The following is a 24,347-nucleotide window of genomic DNA, read 5'->3' as shown; positions in this document are numbered from 1 at the left end:
AGAGAAATCAAGTTGCACAAGAGAAGCTGGCTGCTCTAAAAGTAGTGGTTCTATTGCTTTTTTATGGAAATGAGTAAGGTTAAGCTTTTTGCTCACGTTAGAGCTCTGTTAAGTGCATTAGCCTCTGGCATGCACTTTCCTACAAAAAGGAAGTAGGGGTGTTTGCTTAAATGTATCTAAAATGCTCCCTTATGTTATTACATATACAAAAAAAGTACAGCAAGTTCAGACCCCCATTCAAGCACTAACGCCTTGCAACAGGGGTTGCTACTCATCCTGGTAAGAAAACATTCAAGCCTTGATTCTACTCTAAAGCATTTTCCTCAATATTTTTTTTCTAAACTTAGATTAGTGCATAAGCAAGCTGAATACCAAGGTGTGCTGGGGTGGGTACCAGCCTTGACTGGAAGGGGGCAGAGTAGGAGCTGTGAACAGTGAACCCACTTACCCCTTTTCTTAGAGCTGGTTAGTTTTACAATTGTTGTAGTACACTGGAATCTCATTCCTTAACCTTAAACATGGCTATACAGCAACATTTAAATGCAGCAGTTCCAGCGTATGTCTTTAGGGAGGCCAGTTACCTTTATCAGAGCAGACTTCATCCCCCCTGCCCTGGAAGAAACCAAAGCTGAAGTGTCCTGCAGATTCAGCTCAAACCTTGGTTTTAGCCCACACACAAGAACAATGCCAAAAATTAAATCAATATACTGACACTGTAATTTAGGTCAAGAGCAGTTGATACAGACAGCTGGTAGAATCAACTTTATTTACAGAATGTTACTGGGAAAGTGTCAAGTTAAAAAAGTATGAAAATCTTACAAGGACAAGCTGGTGATTGCATGTTTTACACTGATTGTTTTCGAACAACCACTAGAAGTACGGGTGACCCCCAACAGGTTCCACACACTGGAGATTTCAGCTTGCTATTTCTGTACATTGTCTCTGCTGGACTGAAACAAACCCACCACAGCATGCTGGCAGTTCTTATAATACAGTCACGGGATTTATTTTTTTTTTTCTGCTGCTGGTTTTGCATTCAGTGAGACCTAAGAAAGAGCAAGTCTGAGAATTCTGGTTTTGCTTTCACCTTTTTTAAAAGAGCACAATGGCCTAAGCTAGATGGAGGACATGACAGCAGTACTGGACTCGGCACAAGTGAGACAGTGAAGTGAGGAACCATGCAGTAGAAGGATGGAAGAGAACACTTAACTGTTCAGGAAAGTGAAATAGGCTTAAAAAGAACATAGTATTTTAAAACCAAATATACACAGTAAGATCGCAAAACTACCCGGATCCTCCCCCTTTCAAACCACAGAACAAGACTCCAAAGGCAAGTTTCACAGTACTTGCATCAGTAGATGCACGCTAGACTGGGGACAGTTCTTAGGACTCCCTTCTATAAACAGAACCGAAGGCAGCATAGAACACACCACAGCTATGACTGAGGAGTTGAAGGGTGAGGATTTAAAGGCTCCATTTTGCTGACCTTTAGTAACTAGTTTGCAAGATTAAAACAAGGAAAGTACTGCAGCTAAACAAGGACCAGCACCAGCCCTCTTTCAAGAGCTGTGACCAGTAGGTACCTGCAGCCTCTGCTTACGGCAGACTGAAGGTCTGGCTTTATCGTTACTGTACCAGGTCCCATCCTCAAGACTGTTCGAAGACTAAACAGTTCTCTCATCTGATGGCAAGAGTCATATACACAAGGAATCAGACCTTTGTTTATAGACAGCAAGATGTGGGCTTTTCACTTCGACACTTTAGCTACACTGGGTGCACAGTACATGACAGAAGAATGTGAGAGGGAGACCTAAAGGAGATGAGCAGCAAGAAAAGGCAAAGCAACTTTATCCTGTTCACTCACACTTAGGATATGCAATTTTAATCTTAAAGAAAGTCCCACATGTACAATGGAGAAAGATCCAAACCATAGGCACAACTAAAGCTCCACTGTTACCAGCTACTCTTATGTACAGCTGTATAGATTCAAAAAGGCTATTCTATGTGTATATATACAAAAGATTGTTTATACACAAGTCTGTACACAGGGTCTATACATTTAGTTTTCTGCAGGAGGAATCCATAGCTGCTACCTCTACACTAGAGAATATCAGCACTTCATTCACATATCTTACAAAAACAAAAAATAGACACTTCCAGGATTAAACTGGCTTTGTCTTGCATCTAAATTTCTTCAGGCTTCACTATTCAAGCCATAATGGATCCTTTAGTCTTGATGCAGACATGAGACCAGGACAGGTGCCATGTGCTTTAGTCTCTTGAAAAGAAATTTTGCACAGAGTGCTAAAAATAAAAGCCCCAAAAAACAAACAGAGGTGAAGTCCTGACTATGGACATTTTTATCCAGTCTAAAGAATCACAAGTGTCCCACCCAGTGGTCACTGTTCACTGCCGGTATTCCAGTTCATCTACACTGATGACTTTGGATGGCATGGAAGGGAGAGGCTGCTGCAAGACATCGGAACCAAACCATTTTGCGAGGCCAATGGGAGAGCCGCTTCTCTGGCTAGGGCGATGGTCAAGCTGTGTGTGCCCATGAGATAATCCAGTCCGAGACAGCACATTTTGAGGGGTTGTTTGTGCACCAGCGGGTGATCCCTGTGCTCCAGTGCCTGTGAAATGTGAAGCTATTAGAGGCGGAGTAATACATTCACCCGACACGGAGACTTGCCCTACAGCAATCGCCTGCTAAGGCATGCGAGCCGAGTGTGGCTTTGACTCACTGTTAGCCCTGGGAGATTGTGTTTATTCTCTTGTTAGTACTCCCACAGACTGCCTGACACTGCCAGTTCTGGACACAGTACCACACAGGTTTTAACTGGAAGACCAGCATCAAACAGCTTTTTATTTGAGACAGGTGGTTGGCCTCTTGCCCAGCAAGGAAGGACTGCACACATGCTGCAAGGGGCCCACCCGTCAATAGCAACATCTATCTTGAAACTGAATGCTTCACTTGGGCTTTCTTCCGGCATAAAAGCCTGCAGTGGCTGAAACTGCTCCAATACCCACACAAGATTAGTAACAATGATTACCCAAACTACCAAAGGAGCCTCCTGCTAGCCCACAGTACTGAAACAGGCCCCCAAGCACACTACCCAGAGCAGGCCAGTCAGCATTCTAAAGCTGATGCTCCTGTTTTAATTTTTAGCCCACCTGAGCGCTGTAGTTGCTGTTGCATCATCGCTAGCTGCAAAGGTGTCCCAGAGCGTGGATTTAAGATGTGATGGCTGGCTGTTGGTAGCGGATAAAAAGGTTGGCCAAGGATGGGAGCAGATATTCCCTGCAAGTGAGACAGGTCCACTCCAGGAGGAAGCACACCTGTTGAACAAGAGTGAGGAAAACTCTTACCTAATAAGCATAAGGAACTTAAAGCAAAACAAGCGTTTATATATTTAGATGGGTTGGAATTTATTGCCTGGTTTTAAAGGCGAGTTTTGATGTAGTAAACATTACCAGTAACGAGTATCAGTTTGTGTTGTTCCTAACACAAAGTCAGTCTTCTAGAGAACATGCACTAACTTAAGGGTCAAAAAGAGTATGGATTACCTGCTTGCAGTAGAGGAAGATGTTGCGGATGAACCCCCTGCGCCAGCATTCTCTGGACCAATCCTGGATGCAGTTGATGAGCCGGTCGTACAATCGGTACATGGGGAACAAGGGGTACTTGATGAACAGGACGAAGAAAAGGGCCTCCTGGTACTGGCGAGGCCATTGTAGGAGTCTTTCTACCAGTTGATTTAGGCCTGTAGTCTTGCTCTTTGGTGCAGCGATTTGCTTGGGTAAGAGGTGTGGAACATGCAGAGCGTTGCAGTGCAGGTAGTTTGGTACCTAAGGTGGGCAAAGTTTCTTGATCTGCATTCTCCACAGAACTAGACAGTAGGTTATCTGTAGCTAGAATTGAATACAACTATTATCGTCCACAGCTGGAGATTACACTAATGAAAATTAAAGCAATTGGATGTGATAGCCAGATTCTAGGACTAGCTGAACTTTACTCTCACATATTTAATAGTAAGCATCTGTCTTTCCTGGATGCTTTTGGCCACATTATTTCAAAACAGTAATGAGAAGGACTATGTTCCACAGAAACCCCTTGACAGCAAGCTTAAATTGGGTCAGAATCAGCAGTAAGTCCATCTAATTCTTATTTTTCCTCCTCCTCAGAAATTCTGAACTAGCAGCATGGATGAGTCAGTCCCAAAGGAGACAGGAGATACAAGGGATCCTCCCTAGACAAGACTATAATTTGGAGTTGGAGTTGTGCCAGAAATCTAGCCCAAAGTGGTTTTTCCATGCAGATGTGCCTGGGGCTTAGCAGCAGCCTTCTATGTCTAACATCTGCTTTGCAAGATTTGGAACGCTAAAGCACCTCAAGAAGTTACTTCCACAGACCACCTAGATCAGTTAGACAAGGCCTAAAATATCTGAAAATCATCTGCCGCCAGCTGAGGTAGCAGTAATAGTTGGAGTGCTGAAAGGAAAAGGGTCAACTATATAATAGGAACTGCAAGCTACCTCAGCAGTTACCAGTACTGAAGTGCAATGTCACAGCAATTAGGGACATTAGTCTTACTGGGTCTGGCAACTGGTATCACACATTTCCTTTTAATAGCCACTTACATCAGTCAGGGTGACAAAATGCTTCCTTGATCTTCTACAATTAAGAGCTTAAACTGGTCTCAGCTTTGACTGTTCAGTTACAACCTCTCAAGAGGGCTATAAGTTACTTGTATTTAATTACTGGTGTAGAGCAATATGGAAGCATTTTTGTTAATATGCTTGTTCGCCAAGACTAGCTGCAAAGCAACAGTTGTGGTCCAGGCCTCTTAGTGTCACTGCTGCTCACAAACTGACAGATAAGGAGAAAGCAGACTTAAACCCAGCACTGCTGGAAGACTGCCCTTGGAAGTGTATCCCCTCCATAGCTCTGACTCCCCCCTCTTGTTACAGGCTCACTCTTACACCCTCCTCATTTCCACGGATCAGGACTGTCTGCAGTTAGCCGGGACACATTATGTCCTGAAGCTCTTTGATTCTATACTGAATCTCCTATGTGTGTTATTTTAAAGCCACTACAATACCTTCATTTGACCTCTGATTTTCATCTTTACCATCGCTGACTTTCATTTTCCCAGAAACTGGCTCCTCTTTGCTTTTTTCCTTGCTCTCGTACATCTTGCGAATCACAGAGGTAGGTGTAAAGGAAGGAGACAGCTGCAGAGAACACAATAAGCATCAATGCCTTACTCAGAGCTGATTATCTAGGCCACCCTATCTTAATTGTGGCTGGACACCTATTCTAGCACATCTGTTCCATTTAAAGCTCTTTTGAATCAGCCACTGCGTGCCTGTGATTTCACTTCACCTCGTTTCATAGCTTTATTCTATAGTTTAAGCACTTCTCTTTAGCTTTTGCAGAAGTCAAATACCTTTGTTAAACCCAGAAGTCCTCAAAGTTAAAATGTACCTTGACAGGCTTGAAACAACAGATGAGCAGTATTTTAAGTTACAGCTATTTCCTGTTTGCCATCAGTTCAGAACAGCAGCTCAGCAGGAGTTCTTAGAGAGCTGCCTTATCTGTATTAACTCAGGGCTGGTGGATCTGCAGAGAACTATCACCTCATTCATATTCAGTTACATACATCTATGGAAGCCACTCATTTGGTATACAAACAAAAGTTTGATTTAGCAGCTGCTAGTCAGTGTTAGCCCTGAGCTGCAAGCAAGCAAATACTTGACTAATTGGAAAACTGAGATCAAAGCAACATTTACACAGTCCTGAAGGCAGCGAGGCAACAGCTTGGCTTTGAGGTTTTATTTATTTTCAAAGTGACCCTGAAGCTCCTAAGTAATATTTCAACCTATAGACACTGAGGTCAGTCACTCCATACCCAAGATCAGCATTCTCTGAAGTGGCTAATGGCTTTCAGCACTTGTCTTCTGAAAACTTAAGTACCAAAATATGAGGGCCTGAGTTTCCACAGTTATCTTTTGGTTTCAGAAGACCAGCTCAAGGTAATATTAATGGTGCTTCTTCAGTTTTAGATAAGATTATGGTCAGGAAAGACCGTTTTCCAAAGTGAAGTCATTCAGCTACACGTGAAGTGTGGTTCACTCTTGTATCATGTGGCCACCAATATAATGTGAATATTATTAACTCCTCTCTATGCCCTCCCTCGCTTTCTCCCATTACAGTTCCTGTGATCTAGTTACTGCAGACCCTTTTACAGCTTTTCCTACAATCATTACGCATTAGGTACTGACCATGCTAGTAATGGATGCTGCAGGGGCTGGAGAAGACGCACTCCCTCGGTGTCCTGGCGCAGGCGATTTCGTTGCTCGCTGCTGCCTGCTAATGGACAGGAAGCCAGTAAGAAGCAGCTCTACTCTTGGCACAGAATGAAAGGCCAGATTGCCAAGAACCAACACAAACTTCAGTCAGTAGTACTAATATCTAGCACAAGGCAATACTCGCGTCAAAAACCAGTTGACGGTGTACCCCTTGAATTCTGCAGTCCGACACTCACCTGTTTCTGTAGCCATCTCTGCTTTTGTCCATTTGTGGTTTACCAAAGCCATGCTGATAGAAGTTTGCTGCCTGTATGGCTAAGTCATGTGGCAATGCCAGTCCCTCTAACGCAGCTTGCTGTATTTCCAAAGGACTCATCTGAAGCAGAGTTTCACAAAACCCACACAAATCAGAGCTTGTATTTGGTTGATTTTTTTAAAGATACAGAAGATTTACTGCCATAGCTACTAATGTCTTCACAGAGCGCCTGCCCACCAACAGCCATCTGTTTTACTGACAGACAATAGAAGTTTCAAAAAATCTTGTACTTGACCCCAAAATGGGTCCAATTGCCATGAGGTGAGAATTCGCATCCTCACATTCAGAGTGAACTCACATTCAGCTATTTATGCTTAATTAACAGGCAAGTATGTGTTTCCACAAGTTACCTTTAGACCACACAATATAAAAAGAGATCAATACAGATTAAGTGAAAAGCATTTAATCTAACCTGTGCAGCAACTGGACTCATCGGCTTCCTTACACCTGGAAACGGATCACCAAGCAATTGCTGAGAACCTTGCCCAAAACCTAAAGAACATTCAACAGTTGTGTTTGAAAGGACTAACAGTTTCATTCAGTATATACATTCCAAAGTTAAACAATTCTACATGAATTAAGGATCCCTTATGAAGGCTCTCAGCTCACCCCTTAAGTCTATAGAGCTATGTCTCTTCCTTGTCACGAGGCTGGAGAGCTATAGGGGTGCTACGGTAGTGTTTTGTAGTACAAATGGCCAAGTCTCTGAAAATTGGCTTCTTCTACAGTAGCTGAGCACATTACTCCACACCAGAATTTACTGCGACGTCTAGTTGATCCATCAGACATCTACATTTTTTGGAGATTAATTTAGAGACTTGTAAGTAAAAGGCATTTGCATTAAAGAGGCAGACACTGACCTAGTCGCCCACCAAGTGCCAGGAAGTTTTTATTGTTCTGTAAAGCATTCTTTAAAACAAACTCAAGTAGCAATGAAAAAAGAAATGGTCGGCAACCAGTCTTACCAATGGGTGAAGATATTCTGTGGCGCAGGTAATCTGCGGAAGCAGCTCGAGTTGGAAACACAGGTGGAATAGGGGGAGAAGGTGCTCTCTGTGTCAGTAAGGAGGCTGCAGGTTCCAAACCACCTATCAGGCCACTTAAGACATTTGATGAAGCAGGTCTGGTGATGGGGGGACCCAGAAGTTCCTGAGAATAAGTGAGGAAATAATGTTCAGAGTATTATGAGTTTATACAAACAAGCGCATTTTACTACACTACAGGCTGCACTATTTACAGCAAGCTAAGGAGACAAGGTAGACCTCTGCAACTAGATACACCAATTCGGGACTGCTGTTAGAATGAGGCACTTGGCCAGGCTTTTCATTTTCAAGTTGTAACCATGGGAAACAGCATGACAAGACAAACTTTTAAGTAAACTGAACTAGTAAATAGTTCTCTTTCCTCTATAGGGAGTCATGTCTGACTACTGATCTCATAATTGCCTTATACATCTTATTTTCAAACATTTTTTGTTTTCCCATTGGGGATATGCTTTTAAGCACTTCCCGCCCACAACAAGAAGTACCTGCAGAATATTCTTTGATAGAGGCTGGCCGGCCATCTCTGGAGGGGACATTAAGTGGCTGTCAAGGCTCTGCTAAAAAAATGAAAACATTGCAAGTTAGATGTAGATATAACAAGCATCAAACTCATTAACATATAATCCACATTTGTCTCAGCAACAGAAATAATTTCACCTATTCTGTTAGGCCCATCGTTTATGCATCGACCAAATAAAACTCCAGCAAAGTTAAGGGCTGAGCTGGCTCACATATCTTCCCTAGCTATGAAAATGCCAGATTGCATACAGGTAGTTCAATGTGCCTTATTCAAGTCTAAGATATATGAATTTATATAATTGTGTAAACTGCAGATGAAACATTGGCCCAAGTGGTCAATTGAAATTATGCACAAACTGAAAAGTGTTCATATATTAGAGAAATTATTTAAGATATTCTTCTATGCATCAAAATTACATGTCAATAAAGGAACAGTCAGAAATGAGAGTGTCTGTAAGCGTGAAATCAGTCTGCAAATTCTTAACAGGGCGAATTTACATTCTTCACTATCTTTCAGTGAAGGGGGACGAGGCTAAAAGTCCTTGGGTATAGTTCAGCAGGAAAAACAGATGCTTTAGACTTGGTCAGTTGTTAGAAGTATTTTATGGTGCCAGAAGTGGTTATTGATAGCTTCTGGGTCAAACACACTGTTTAACCAGTTAGTGGCAGGATGAAGTTTCATACTATAATCTTTCCCAGTCTAAAGCTTAGTATTAGCTGTTGTTTAGTATTAATCTTTCAGCTAACAAGTACTGTTAAGTTTTATCTTAGTACAAATACTTTTAAAACCCGAGTTTAAAATACTAGATTGTGCACTGCCATTCCTCTATCAAAACAGAATTCACTACAGCAAGACACCTGAGCTTCAGGTAAGTGCTAGTTGTGCCCATACTACAAGCATTTTAAGAGACGCTATTTAATAGCAGCACCGAGACAACCATTAAACTAACACTAGCAACTCTTCCATAAAGAGTGGACTGATCATATCTGTTATATAGACAGTACCTTTTCTACAGATGTATTTGTTCTTATTAAATATGGTTCAGACAGGACAAGTTCAAGTGTAGGAGAATCTTAGACACCAACCAAAATGACCTCTACAGTAGCAGATTCAGCCTTTTCATCACACAGGATCTTTTTGGGGGCAAGTATTTATAGTCTTTGAGTCCAGATATTAATCAATTCACCTAGATATTCACACAGGTCCACTTTCACAGTGGCAGTTATTAGACTTCTCACACAGCATTAGAGTTCTGGGGCTTTCAGAAACTTAATATGAAATCAACCCCATGAACTCTGAACTGAACAGCACCCCACTTCCAGTTACTCTGGCTACAGAAAAGTGACGAAAGCACCTCCCTTACTTCCCCCTCCAAACAACAATATTCTACATGTAAGCCTATATTTAATATCATGCTGCTGTACCCAGTCAAGGCTCACATGTTTTCAGAAGGGTCATGTAAGGGTTTTCCAGTTTATAACACATGTCTTGGCACCCACCCATTTCCAGTTCAGAAGAGCCAGGTGTCTGCTACTTACATTGACTTTGGGCTGTGAAGGTAGAGTCCCACTTGCCTTCATACTGCTGACTAGTTTGTTAAATGCAGTCATATCTCCATCTTTCTTCATGTGTCTGGAGCCAGCAATATTCAATGCTTCCTCCATCTGCTCGGCCATAAATGGAGTAGCAGTTTTTCCCTCCTGATCCACTTTCAGGCCTTTTAGACCAGCTTCGACTTCTTCCACTGAAAGTACAACTCCTGAATGCGCTGAGAAATACAACAGAAATACTGGTAAACCATGGTTCTCTCTTTACAAGTGAGCTAGTAACTCTTGTGCAGGTGCTGAATACAAGCTGTTTGAAAACAAGGAACAGCCAAAACCTTATCTTCCGATATTCATACTGGCTATCAAACCACGTCTGAACTGTTTTTAGATGGATATTCTAATATTTAAATTTGGAGTATTGCTGTGCACAGCTACAGGTTCTTGCAAAGTCTTACATGCCTCTTCAGGTTTCAACTGCTAAGTTCTCACCAGCTTTCATTTATCCTGCAAGACATGTTAATAATACATTTTATGACTTCACCTGCTCTTAACAGAGAATATTCATCTGTCAACCAAGTTCATTCTCTTCCAATTAGGAAAGTTCCATTTATCTTATATTCCAGGAGACCAGACAGTCTTACAGCCACAGCATAAGCTATGTCAGATTGTCTGAAGCCATCATAAACATAGAGAATACATACCTGGAAAATTTAGATACCTTGGAGACTCAGTTACACATTTAGTTTGGTGTGCATAGAGTTTGAAGTACATTTTTTTGCTCAGAAGTTAAAGCTAGGAAGATTTCCCTGGCATAACCAGAATAAGGTACAAGTGTTATTAAGCTATACTTTTTCTTGTGTATGCATATGTAGACATCTATCAGTGCCTGACATCAAGGCTAGACATGTTTTATGGTCCAGCTAACACACATCACAAGGTATGACACCTTAAGAGAAGAGGAAGAAGAGGCAGGAGCATGCCATGGGTTGCTGTAGCAGACACTGGCCCAAAGAAATAAGATTTACTGGAAGTTTGGGCAAGAAGGTGGAGAAAAGAAATAATGATGCAAACATGCAATATGGAACATGAGGAAAAATATGATGCTGGTGGAAAGGAATTGACCTGAAAACTCCACAACACTGGAAGAACCGTACAGCATTTTATGGGAATACAGAACCCACATCAGGTACTTCCGCGTGAATGACAGCTTCCCCTTAATTTTTTGTTCTTTCATCCTTGGTTCGTGAGGATCAAAGTTTAAAAAGCTTTTAGTAGAAAAGTCAGACTAAGCAGAAGAGACTTGCGTTTCTATTCAAGTCAAATTACGAAAAAGTTCTCCACACACTAGCCAACACTCCCTACCCCCACCCCCAGACTGGGTGCTTAGGAGTATCTGCAGTGCTTAGATGCTTTCCTTCCCAGATACTCCACACAAATCAGAGTAGCACTACTTTTTGTTCAGTCCAGTTTACATGACAATACATGCTGCTTGCCAAAGAGAAGCCAGTTTGGAATTAGGCCTTAAGATTTCAAAGAACTCATGCATTTTGTGTCCTCCATGCATGCTATGGACCCAAACATGCAAACCTAACTTGGATGTGCCCTTGAACATTAAGTTCGAAGTCAGCCCTGAACTCTGTTTAGAACAGCTGATGATACCAAAAGGGAATTCTAACAAAGTTCCCTGGAATCCCATTATTCTAGCCAAGTTACAGATTTGTCTTGGCTATGCTATGTTACTTAGTTAATGCACTGAACAGCGAGCACAGACCATGGCACTTCAAGTGCTAACAACAGTCCTTAGAAGTTCAAATTTACAGTATGCACTTGAAAAAACTGACATCCTCAACCTACTGTTCATCTTTTTAGATACTGATACTTAATGGATCAATGTGATCCATTACAGATGTTTGCAAGAGTGACTTGCATCTTAAGCTTTTGGTAAAGCCAGAGTTTAAATGCCAGTTTCAGAGCCAACAATACCAGTCTCCAGCATGAAAAACGTATGCAAGTGCCACAGAGCTGGAAACTCGGATCAAGACTCGCATCATCTTAACTTATGGGTAATACTGGCCAGTAAAGCAGTCTGAGAGTCCTGATGTCATCCTGTGATTAGGATGAAAAGAATCAGCGATGATATTGACACAACAACTGATATCTGTTGAATACTGGGTTTTCTATAGTGTAAGTAAACCTATAATACTTCCTAACGCTGGAGTTGGAAGTTGAGTTTCCCAGAGTACCAAGCCTCTTGCCTGGAGATACTGCATCACAAGAACTCCACAATATCTGAAGAGGCACTTACTGCTCTCTCTAAGTTTTTCCTTGTTGGCTGAAAGACTTGAGAGAAGAGGTTTTAAGTCCACTTTGGCTTTCTGTAGCATTTCTAGGATGTCCACTTTGTTTTCAGAGTGGTCTTCCAATGGAATGGGAGCAAAGTAGTTTCCAGAGTTCTGGCCAGGGGAGAGAATGGCTTGCTCTAGACCTGAAACAGCAAAACCAGGAGCACTGCGACATCAGTTTACCAACGCAATGTCTCAAGTTGAACATACACTGGTAACCAACTTCAATGTGTCACTGAAAAGTTATGCCTCACACCCCTTGCCCAGGATCAGCTAGAAAGTCATCAGGAGCACAAGAAGAACATTTATTAAAAAAACACTTATAGTTGCTTACTCTAAGAGCTTCCAAAAGATTGTCAAGTGTTTGACCTGTGGGAGAATTCACTATCCTAAAGCTTTATCTGCCACGTTCTTATGGAACGAGTAGGAAAGAATACAGAAGGAGGCTATCTGACCCTGCACCGTCCTACAGTCTTACCTGCTAGCCTCTCCAGTTCCTCATGTGGGGTAGATCTCAAGCTGCTTGACCGACTTCCAGAACGACTAGGATTAGAAAACCACCTGCTGAACCTGCTGGCAGACACTGAACCTTCTCCCAGCACATCCTCTATCATCTAGATTATGGGAGGAAAAAAAAGATAATCTTAACAGAGGCAAGATCAGCAACACTTCCGAGAAGATTTACTGTGCAACCAAGGTTTGTCTGCTTCGGATGACCAGATGGTGCTCCCAGAGTTTAGAAGCTTTGAACTGAGTTTTCTCCCTCCAGTATGGCAGTATTTGTGTAATCAGTTAGCATAACCCATCATGTATCTTATTTATACCAAGTATTTGTTCAGAGAAACTATAATTGAAACAGCATAATTGGAGCATCCAAAGACCATTAACGACACTATTTTAAAGTAGATGCGCAAAGAAAAAAACATGGAGCAACATTTGCCACAAGAATTAACACGAACGATAACAGCTAGTAATTCTGCCAGCCAGGTGGCTCAAGGCTTGTCCCTATCGCCGCACAGGAGTACTCTATCTGCTGTGTTTTCTGCGATCGTGATTCAACCCAGTTCCAGCCCTGACCAAGGACAGTGCCTGGAACAAAGTACAAAGCCAACTCCTGGACTTGTGCACATCCTGCAAGGGCTCGGGGAGAAGGCCAGTAGCTGAGGGCTACTTGCTTACATGTCACACGCTGAACTGCTGGGGATTAAGAGGAGTTGCATTCCCCGTCGGCAGAGCCTGTGTCATCAGCACAGCACTGGCAGAACCGAGGTCGCCAAGCTGTGCGCAGTAGAGTCAGTCTGTCAGGAGTCACTGTGGTTTATAGCAACTGCTTACTTCTTTGCTAATCATTACAAGTATTTCAAAAACTGTGCATTATAAAATTTAACTAGAGCTCCTCCTATCTTGCAAGCTAGTATCCAGTTAAAAGCCCGCTCAGTAGGCACAGATGCAGTTCCACCACGCAGCACATTCACTTTTAGACAAAAGGAAGAACAGCTTTGTTCTGCCAGACAAGCTACTTCCTCTGAAACAACGGGCACTCACTGTTCACAACAGCAACAACAATACAGTATTGATCCATGTGGTTGAGATTGACTCTAACAAGTTAGCAGAATTAAGATAGTTGTATCAGGAAGTGTACAAATCGGCCCTAACACTAGTCACAGACACACCGCCAATACACAGACAGAACAGTACGATAGGCACTGGCTAGTCTGAAACTCACTTTTGTGACAAATTATAACATCTGCCCACTGAAATTTCATCAGCAGATATTTTGACTTGTGAAGTCCCTGCTTTTGAAGGGAGTCACCATCTTGCAGATATGCCAAAAATCAGATTGTCAAGTCTAAATACACACCATTTACATCTTCTATAGAGGGAACCAGCTCTCCGCTATGTATTTGTTGAATTACTGCCACCGTACAATAAGCCTTTTTTAATGCATGCAGCTTTTCCACATTGAAGACTAGGTTAGGATTCTACTCTTTTTTTTAAACCCTAATGTTTCTAAACTATGTATCAGGCCTGTTTCGTTGCTGTCAGAATGATTTTTTTTTTCTTTTTTAAACACATTACTTCTCTACAACACTAAGACTTTTTACCCAAACTCCATCTACTGATCAGTTACACCATCTAGAATAGTCAAGAATAGCTTTTCTTCCTAGTGATGAGAGGTCAGCATAGAAACATCAGCAGTTCATAAATCAGGTCCATGATGGACCTGCGGGGAAAAAGCATGACAAGACACAGACCAGTTGCAGCTTTCAGACCAAACCAGTGAACACCAACCATCCGCTATTACCTCTAGAGATGAGATGCTCAAGAACTGCACGCTACCAACAGAAACACCAGAATTCCCACCAAATCATGGCTGGAGGCAAAACCCACTCTTGGAAGAAACTCCTGGTGTAAGTATCAGTCTCTTCCTTCATAGTCTTGTTACTAGCTCCTAGGTATCAGCAGCATCCAACATATGACTTGGACTACAGAGTATCTACTAGTCAGATCAATAACATTGTTTAAACATGCTTTTGGCCAAATTAGGAGGCTATGTTTTTTTTCCCAACTCAGTCATAATAGTTCCAAATAATGAATTAACCACTATACAGAAGTTTAAGTAATGATTCAAATGCTCTGTCCTTGTTTCGGCTGGGATAGAGTTAATTTTCCTCTCAGGAGCTGCTGTGTTTTGGGTTTAGTATGAGAAGAATGCTGGTAACACTGATGTTTTCAGTTGTTGCTATGAAATCAAGGACTTTCTAGTTTCTCACGCTCAGCTAATGAGCAGGTGTGCAGGAGCTGGGAGGGGACACAGCCAGCCAGCCAAGCTGGCCAGTGGAAGTATTCCACACCATGGACACTGTGCTCAGTTTACAAACAGGGGTTGGCCAGGGGCCGGGAGCTATCTTTCTCTCTGTTCCATGAGTTCAAATCCTCTCTTGTGCAGGAGTTCAAACTTTTTTGGGAATGTAGTGAAATTGTGATTTCTAGGTTCTGTGATCACTGCTTGGGGATTGACTGCGAATGGGTCATCAGGTGGTGAGAAAATTGTGTTGTAGTAGCTTGGTTTGCATATTCATTACCATCATTAGTAGTAGTATTTTTCCATTCTTGTCTTATTAAACCAATGAGTTTCCCTCTTTTACTTATTTCTCCTCCCTGTCCTTCTGGGGTTGGGGAAGGGAAGGGGCGAGCGAGCAGCCATCTAGTGCCTAGCTGCCAGGTTAAACTACACCACCCTCAGACATACATCCTTTCAGCCACATTACTGGTATTGGTAACAATGCAACTATATCTCAGACAGTATTCAGCAGGTGTCTCCAGACTTACTGCTTTCCAGGAAGCTCACACAAAGTACCCATTTGCTGCAATTCCCAGGCTTAGCTGCAAGAAGTTGTTTTCAGCTATGTTACATTTGTACTTTGAATCTTCTCTGAACATATCTGTAATACTTCCAAAGAAGGTCCACCCAGGATGCAGACTTTTGAGTAATGGTCAAAAGAAAAGAAAAATAACCAGCTACTTTGCTCCATATGCTTTCTTTGAAGATGGAACCAGTCCCAGGGATAACACTTTAAAAACAACATCCCAACACTCCAAAGCTAAATCTCTGCAGATTCATCTTAGACTCACACACTGCATAAAGCAAAAGTGAGAAGTTTTAGCTTTCACCAAATGCAGCAGCAGCAACAATGCTTCTCATTAACACAGCCAGTCTTACAAAAAAAAAAAAAAAAAAAAGACCTCACCGAAGCCAGGCCAGGAACACTTTTATCCAAGTTAAAGAACTCATTGAAGTCAAACTCTCCTGGAGCTGGTTCTTGTAAGACAGCTTCCCTAGGAACTTCTTGATCTGCTGGAGTTTCATTGGCAAGGACAGCTTGCACTTCATCCTCTTCTGCCACTCCACCATTACATTCTATCCCTTAAAAAGAAAGCCAAGTGATTGCTGAGTCACTGAACTTGACTATTTCCTGAAGGAACAGTGCCTAACAGCCAATGCATTTGCCTAGGAATTAGAAGCACAGAACCGAAGTAACCCAACCAGCTACGTGATATTTCATCAGTTACACTGTGCTGGCTGCAGTCTGCCACAACAGAAAATAGGACCTGCTAGAACTCTAGCACAGTCCTTATTTTAGAGGCTAGAAGCTCTTTCTACTTCAAGAAAGTAAGAACTGCCACTCAATCATGCAAAACTACTGCATCCTGCTCAACCCAGGAAGCACACAGACCAGATCAGATGGGACGTCACACCAAGCAGACAGAGCTGTTACAGCGAGTTAACAGCTGCTGCTGTTTTTCCATCCAGAATCCTTTGGCAGCTCCTGCTGTCTTCCTAGCTGCCCAGAGAGCAGACTCCCTGAAAGCTGGTACTTGACATCAGTTTTCTTAATATTGTCAAGATACAACAAACATTGCTCCTATTCCTCCAGCGAAAGCAAAGCACACGTCACATTAAAGACTTACTAAGCTTGCATAGGTGCTGCAAGAAAGCTGTGACATGACTACAAACCTATATGCTTGAAACTGTACTACATTTTAGTTGAGTGAATACACAACAAAACCTGAACTCTTCAGGTGTGTTATCCACCTGCAGAATTTCTAGCATTAAGCAGTCACCTTCTCTCTTGCCTCAGAGAAGTTTACACTACAGCTTTTGCAGTGGTAATAACAATGGTAGACTTGAAGTCCAACAACCACAGACAAATTCAGACAGTCTCCAAGTTCAGCTTAAAGCTATTATTACTGGCAACTGTATGTCCAAATCAGTGTCCCTAATGCTAGTATTACTATAACAAAAAATATTTCAAGTACCTCAGAGCACTAGCTTAGCTTAAACCAAGCCTCTAGCACCCAGCAGAATATGGAAATGGACAAGGCCCTTTTAATAGCCTACAAATTTCTGGTATCATTCAACATCCATGCAGGTTTTTCCTCCCCTCCCCCATCCTCCGTCCTGCCTTTCTTTTGGAAAAAATAGTATTTTATCACTTAAAGGTATCTGCAGTCTGAAAGATCAACCATGGACCTTACATCTTGTGCTTCAGGATGACCAAAAGCTATGCAAGTTTAAGATCAAAGATTGATAAACTGCATTATTCTTTACACTTGCCTGGATCTGTAACAAGCACCTCTACATCCAGCAATACGCCATACCATTTAGTAGGCATGGTGGTGATGGGTTGACGGTTGGACTTTATGATCTTGGAGGTCTTTTCCAACCTTAATAATTCTATGAATGCTAGCAAACAAGTAAGTTTTTCGTCAAATTTGCCATTACCTTCCTTTAGTGAGGCTGTACGTCGTCTTGTACGTTTTCTCCCTTTGTGATCTTCTTCCAAAATTTTATCATCAAAGCCTGTGAGCTCAATGGTTTCAGACTGACTTGTAGGACCAGCAGAGAACCACTCAGGTTCCTCTTCAGTGTAAGAGTCATTCCTTCTTCGCTCCCCAAAGATACGTTTGCTGTCACCAAATTCCCTCTGAAGTGGGATATTACAAAACATTAACCATTACATGATGTTTCACGAGATTCCTCCCCGACCTCCAAAGCAAATAACCTTTTTTTTTAGGTTTAAATGCACACTCAGCGTGTTCAGTAAGCTTTCACATTTTAAACACTTCACAGCTGAATTCCTGCTTTATTACACTGAAGTCTATTGGTCTGCAAGTGCCTGTATAAACTCAGTTTTATATCCTGAGAGGTAGGCTAGTGGTTCCTCCTTTTGAAAAAAGTCTGAAAGCATGGAAAGCCTCCATCTGCTGAGGTTAAAGACAATGCTTGCTGACAACAGTTAGGTCAAGAGTTATGAATGAACTATTAGACTTTTTAATATCCTGCTATTAAGTCTACTACAGGAGAGGTTTGTAAGACACACAGTATTAGATGCATCTCAGTTGAGCTGTCAGGATGATTGAAAACTAAGTTTTTGAAGCACTGAGTGCTCACCCTTTAAACCATAAAGGTGCTTCTAAGAAAAAAAAATAGGCTACTTGCATGGAACACTTGACTGCCATATGCAGTTAACCTGCCCCTGCTGCTCTTAGTGCACAGTGTCCAAGAACTCCGATTTAATATGCAACCAGGAAAAGAAAGAACAAACCCTGAAGCGTTTATCTTTGTAGTCCCTCTCACGATCTCGGTCTCTTGCATCTCTAGAATCGCGTATGTCTTTTTCACCAATCCGGTGGTCTTTATCAAAGTTACGAGAAGAGATAATTCTTCCACTGCCAATCCTACGGCCGCCAATAACACGGACACCATCATTCTCCTTTTCTAAAGGGCTCCCTGCTCGACGTGAGCTAATAGCTGCAGTTACATGACAGCCGCCTCCAAAACTTCGCCTTTGTGGACTTAAGACTACATCCAAGTCATCTTCCTTCACTCGCTCTCTTGGATCTACAAGATGACACAAAAAGCACTGAATTTAAAGTATGGGTATATACGAGAGAGTTATCTGTATAATAGCCTCCTGTTCCATAGCCTCGTTGCTATCCCAGAGCTTTTTGAAGGAAAATACTCATGATTTATTTTTGCAAAGCTGATCTAGCTGAGACCACAAGAAGTGCAGAGGAAAAAAGTTAAATTTACAGTTGGATATTGAGGAATCATTGCCTTCTCCTAGAAAGTACTTGCTTTCCCGATACAGATTTAAGTACTCAGTATTGAATTGCGGTGAAATTGCCTCTTACACTTGCATTATTACATACACATTTACTATTACAGAGCAAGAACAGTAGGATATAACAACTGAATGCTACCTAAGTTTGTTCTTAGATAAGTTACCAGCGTACCAGGAACTAGACTAGACTACACTTGGAGCAACCAAGGTGTCCTTGATACTTAATTTTATGCAAACAATTTTCAGAGACACTGTTTAGTCTCATTTGCATCATCCCAAAGGAAAGGTTTTGCCAACAGCATATGTTCAGTTGTGAGTCCTGTGCTGTAGAAATGCACTTACCTACTACTCTACGCATAAGAGATGTCCGATCTGAATCCAAATCTTTTTTAAAGCTTTCTACTGGTGAAGTTCTTCCTGAAGTCGGATATAAAGACGCATGCCACTTCTCTGGATCCCAGACACCATCACTATGGAAATAAAATTGCAGGACTAGTTACTACTTGTAGTCTAATAAATAATTCATAGTACTGCTGCTGAAAACCTAGAATTCATTGACTAGCAATTTGTACAAGTGAAATATCTTTCATACCCAGCTTCTAAATCTTTGCCTTGCTATACTTCCTTACCTTACACATGGTATTCTGGATACCTCCTGTGAGAGTAAGGAAGTATAATACCCAGCATCAGGTTGTGAAAGGGATAACACACAACCACATTGTCCCACTAATTATTGGTGAAATCTGCCTGGTACTCTGAAAAAGGCTCAAGTAGATCAGATGCCGCTCTTTGAGGTAAAGTCTTCCAAATGCTCATCTCATACTTATTGTACAATAAATTAATCTGAATATTAAAGTTTAGCAAACTTACAAACGCAAGACAAGAATGCTCTCAACTTCTTTTTCAAATGAGGTACACTGTCAACATGGGAGAGTAATCCATCAAGCGAGTCAGCTTGGTGCAACGTGACCTCGTCAGTCTGTGCTATGCAGCCATCTACAGTCTTGGTAGTTTTTCCTGCAAGTCTGTAAGACTTCTGTTATGTGAAGTTACCTTCTGCTGGATCTCATAGTACAATCTTCGTCCAAAGCGCAAGATTCCTAGCTAGAGCATTAGGCCTTTCCTGGCAGATCAGTACTTCTGAAAACACTGTCAGACACTAAACTCCGGAGTATGTACATCTTGCATTAACATAAGCATACTTCTTAGCTAAGAACATTTTGCAATTGAAACTGTTATTTTGAAAGAATCAAGAAAATACCTGTCATATTTCTCAGAAAGACAAGAAGGTCTTTGCTTAGAGTAGGGACGCTCTTTAATATCCAGCAGTTCCTCCTAGAAAAAGGAAGAAGTTAGTTCCAAATCTCACCCAGCCACGAGTCAAGTGACCTAAAATATCTATCCCAGACTGCCTGTTCAATTTAGTGTTTTAATCTGACAACCCAAGCCTCCCAATATGTTGTTTCATTTCCTGTGAAATACTGCTGTGAAAAGTTGACATTAGACTGTAAGTTTATTTCTCAGTTCTCTAGCAGTGGCCACTCAGCAGACACTGAGGCACTAAGCCTTACTAGGCCAGGTTCAGTCCTCATCAACACTTCAAAGGCTGTTCACATCCTACATCTTTCACTATTCACTTCCCTGGATAATTCAACTTATAAGCAAGACAGACATTGTTGATACTGGAGCTAGTAAGTTCTCAACATGGAATCCAAATTGCTGTGTTCAATGCTATATAAGATTCAGAAGGTAAAAAAACCAATACCACAATACCAGTTACTAATGTAGATCTGGAAATTCCAGACAAGCTTGTCATTTCTGACCACCGCTAATTCCAAGATATCTAAATGTACATTATACAATTACCTGCTCTACTCAATACTAAATCAATGCTGAATGACGGTTACTTGAGTTTTTCCACTTTCTACCACCTTTCAAATACAGCCCTTGGTTTACTATTGCCCATCCCCGAGCAGTTCGTCATTTGAGGCAGACTAGCAATCACAGTCTCACTGCAGTTTGCCATATTTTATAAAGCATTATTAAAGGTGTGATCATCAGTGCTTTGAATCACCATTAACTTTGCTGCAGCCAAGACACACATTTCTAAACTTACTCATTTTCCCTAGATTACCTTTCTTCAATCTGCCTCACTCTCAAACATACTGAATTGATTCAGCACTGTTCAGAAATCAGTGGGCAGCTGGAAGGATAAAGAGATCCTAACAGCAGACACCACACCACAGCCACACCAAAGGAGGAAATCTCTTCACCTGTCTCCCAAGAACACAATATCCTCTAGAGCTTTGACATCATTATGCCCATGTGATTACAATCAGTTCATTAGCTATGTGAGCCTGATACTTGAAAGTTTTCAGATGGCAGCTCAGTAGCTGGACAAAACCTTAATACACACACACGTGTATCTCCAAGCATCACCCTGTACTGGTCTTCAGCAAAAAGTTCCATTAAACAGAGGGAGACTGGCTCTCTGCCCACAGCTGCCCAAAATAAACCTTGATCTATGAGGAACATCATAGCCTGATGCAGGTGTCACAAGCATTAACAGCACTGTCCATCACCAGACTTGAAAGGGACTGGTTTGTTGGCCACGAGAGGGAGTCCAGAGACTCTCCATCAGATCCTATCACAATTCTTCCACTGAAGTGAGGAAAATTTGAATCGTTTCTAGGCTTTTGCTCATTAGTGGTGCACCCTTGGAGCAACAGCTTCCAACGAATTGGAAAAGACACAGCTTGGACTATTAACACTCTCTTAACAGAGGAGATTAATGCTGGCACTTGCAGAGTGCATTTTTGGAGTTTTCCCTTTAACTCACACACTAGTACTTTTCAGTGGGTGGGGGGAAAGCATGTTTAGCTGTTATTAATCAGTTTTATTCAGTTTAGAAGGATTCATAGTACAAGCCAATTGTTTTCCTACTGGTAGTAAATCAGCATAAACTGTTAAAGGAACTCAGTCCTCTCTCCAAATTAGCAGCACATGACCTGAAACAGTGTTCCTCCCATCACTAATCAGTAGGAAATTGGATCATGTGAACATGGCTTACCATGTTGATTACATGAGCACCTTAAACCAGCTATCTTTAAGACACTACTTGTAAAAAACCATATGATGCAAGTTATTTTAATACAGATTGATTTCTGCTGTTTCTTGACTTTAGACTCCTTGGAACCCAACAGATAAACAAGACTAGATGCCTTCTGGTACTAGATCAGAATTATAGAATGGTTTGGAAGGGACTTTAAAGACCATCCAGTTCCAATCCCCCTGCCATGAGCAGGGTCATCTCCCACTAGACCAGGTTGCTCAGAGCTCCATCCAACCTGGCCTTGAGCACTGCCAGGGAGGGGGCAGCCACAGCTTCTCTGGGCAACCTGTGCCAGGGCCTCACCACCCTCATGGGGAAGAATTTCTTCCTTATATCTAGTCTAAATCTCCCCTCTTTTCAGTTTAAAGCCATTACCCCTTGTCCTGTCGCACCATGCCCTTGTAAAAAGTCTGTCTCCAGCTCTCTTGTAGGCCCATTCAGTTACTGGCAGCTGCTCTAAGGTCTCCCTGGAGCCTTCTCCTCTCCCAGTCTTTCCTCTCACGAGAGGGATTCCAGCCCTTGGATCATTGTTGTGACCCTTTAAGGTTCTGCAGCTTTACCCTGATCAGAAACTGTACTGAATTAACAAAACCGAAGCTACAAATTTATCAGTTTCAGTGCACAGCTACCACCAGCACTAGCCGCATACTGCCCCAAAAAAGCAAGCAGAATTTGAAGTTGCATCCAGTTTCTACTCTTGAGAGGAGCTGGACAAGACTGAGCAAGTATAGATACCACTTTTCCAACAGCAAAAGTTTAAAGATAGCTCTTCTCCTTCACTTTAGAGTTCACTGAATAACAAGGTCCGAAGAATAACATACTTTGCAGCTTAGAAGCTAAAATGTACATCTTTGCTAAGAAGTTGGAATTAGAAAGCCGTACTATTCCCATGCAAGTTTTGCCAGTTCTGAAGTACTTGGTTTATTGTTGATATCTAGTTAAAATAAGCTGGCCCTACTATCTCAACAGAACAGAGACACAATGATAATTTTTTTTTCTTTTAAAAAACAACCTACTAGCAAGCTAACAGTTCAGAATTCCTCAAGTAAGATAACAGAGTCAGCAACAGCACACTGTCCTGCCCTGTTCCCCACTTCAGGCCATTTGTTGCAAAGTATCTCAACCGATTTCCACAAAGCAACAGCCACCTGTTCCCAACAGCTTCCAGCAGCGGGGAAATCGGCCTCCACTGAAGACTTGTTCTAACAGCGCATTTCAGCAGTGGTACCAAAACCCCAAACAAGATTTGAACCTTAAACCCCACGGTGTATCAAGCTCACTTAACATTGAAAGAATCTTTATTTGCAAGCTATTTAGTTATTGTTCTTCCACTCCTGCATACATTTAGGTATCACAGCTAAACAAATGCACCTGCATTTTAACAGTAAGAATTGGTTGGAAGTGCTTAGGCTTCCAGCAGCCAAATACCAGTAATTCTCCGTTCACAAAAGGCATCTTAGTCAAAGCTCCTGATAAGATCTGGTGTGCTACAAGTTCCGAGGAAGGGCCACCTATTACAAGGAAACGTTTTGGTCAGCTTCTTCAAGGAACACTGCGTAAAGCAGCATCAGAACCACGAAGCGCAAGCGCTCGAGCAAGCCGGCAGGACAGCATACTGCGGTCCCCGCCACCGCCTCCCCGGCGCACGCTGCTGGGCACCCGGGTGCGAAGATCAGGCGGTGGGAATCAAAAGCGCAGCGAGGAGAGGACCGCGCGGCTCCGTCGCGTTAACCAGCTGCTCCTCACACACCGTCCCGCAAGTCCCAACCCAGGCAGAGCCTTCCGAGGCGAAGCCGCTTCCCCCTCGCCGCAGCCCCCCACCTCCCCCTCGGCCTCTGCGACCGGCAGCCCGGTGCGCGGGGAGCGAGCCCACCTTGGTGTAGCGATGGGGGTACTTCGCCGGGACCCTGCTCAGCTCCAGGAAGGCATCACCATTCTCGGCTTCTGCCGCGCCTCCTCTTTTCTCCATGGCTCCTCCACAGCCTCCGGCCGCGGACCTGCCCCAAGCACAGCCACGCCGTCACGCTCCGCGACGGACCCTTCCCCCCCGCCCCGCAGCGCCGAGACGCGGCCCCTCCGCCCCCGCCCCCTCCCCCGCGGGCACGGCGCGGGGGCCCCGGGCAGCACCGGGCGCGGCGGCGGCGCGGCCCGGGCCCCGTCCCGGCGCACCGGCGGGGCAGGTGACTCAGCGGATCCTCGCTACTCACCGCGCCGGCGGCGGCTCTCCTGGCGGCGCTCCGCTCCGCTCCAGGCCTCACCGCGCCCGCGGCGTTTCCTGCTCCCGGCCACCGGCTCCGCTTCGCCCCCCGCGCCGCGCTCAGCTCCCCCCCCCTCCCGCCCCGCCACACGCGCACCGGGCCGGCGCCGTCCCCGGCCCGCTCTGACCCCCTCCGCGCTGCCTCGCGCGCCCTCTCCCTGTTCGCCCGACTCTATCTCTCCTCAGCCGCCGTAACCGGGGCCTTCCGCTCCCCGCCCCGCACCCATTTAACGGCCCGCGCGCAGGCGCGGCGCCGGGAGCGCGCACCG

At 43.2% G+C, this 24,347-nt stretch overlaps 1 protein-coding gene across 5 annotated transcripts; it reads right to left on the bottom strand.

The window, feature by feature from the left end:
• Positions 1 to 747: 747 nt before the first annotated feature.
• On the bottom strand, positions 748 to 24,124 carry EIF4ENIF1 (eukaryotic translation initiation factor 4E nuclear import factor 1). 5 transcript variants are annotated; one of them, XM_075435101.1, is made up of 19 exons: positions 24,029 to 24,124; positions 23,695 to 23,818; positions 19,971 to 20,044; positions 19,052 to 19,179; positions 18,191 to 18,486; positions 17,368 to 17,569; positions 15,833 to 16,008; positions 12,559 to 12,694; positions 12,044 to 12,223; positions 9,730 to 9,959; positions 8,157 to 8,228; positions 7,594 to 7,777; positions 7,041 to 7,120; positions 6,549 to 6,688; positions 6,286 to 6,373; positions 5,103 to 5,235; positions 3,568 to 3,912; positions 3,175 to 3,339; positions 748 to 2,633 (listed from the first exon to the last, which is right to left on the bottom strand). In XM_075435101.1, exons 2-19 carry the CDS (start codon positions 23,788 to 23,790, stop codon positions 2,407 to 2,409), a joined length of 2,952 nt encoding a protein of 983 aa, XP_075291216.1. In that variant the 5' UTR covers positions 23,791 to 23,818; positions 24,029 to 24,124; the 3' UTR covers positions 748 to 2,406. The 5 variants fall into 5 exon arrangements, with proteins under 5 accessions (XP_075291216.1, XP_075291219.1, XP_075291217.1 ...); XM_075435104.1 differs by having other exon boundaries at positions 3,568 to 3,849; XM_075435102.1 differs by having other exon boundaries at positions 6,286 to 6,370.
• Positions 24,125 to 24,347: the final 223 nt, after the last annotated feature.

This window comes from Opisthocomus hoazin, chromosome 13 (genome assembly GCF_030867145.1).
Source record: "Opisthocomus hoazin isolate bOpiHoa1 chromosome 13, bOpiHoa1.hap1, whole genome shotgun sequence".
NCBI classification, from domain to species: Eukaryota; Metazoa; Chordata; class Aves; order Opisthocomiformes; family Opisthocomidae; genus Opisthocomus; species Opisthocomus hoazin.
This window is presented reverse-complemented; position numbering and strand designations above follow the sequence as displayed.

Excerpts from the sequence above, each read along its gene's own strand:
- EIF4ENIF1 (XM_075435101.1), bottom strand. The coding sequence starts at position 23,790 with ATGGAGAAAAGAGGAGGCGCGGCAGAAGCCGAGAATGGTGATGCCTTC. Across the intron at positions 8,229-9,729 it reads CTTCACAGCCCAAAGTCAAT|CAGAGCCTTGACAGCCACTT; the intron begins GTAAGTAGCAGA and ends TCATTTTTTTAG. Across the intron at positions 3,340-3,567 it reads TCTTCCTCTACTGCAAGCAG|GTGTGCTTCCTCCTGGAGTG; the intron begins GTAATCCATACT and ends CTTGTTCAACAG.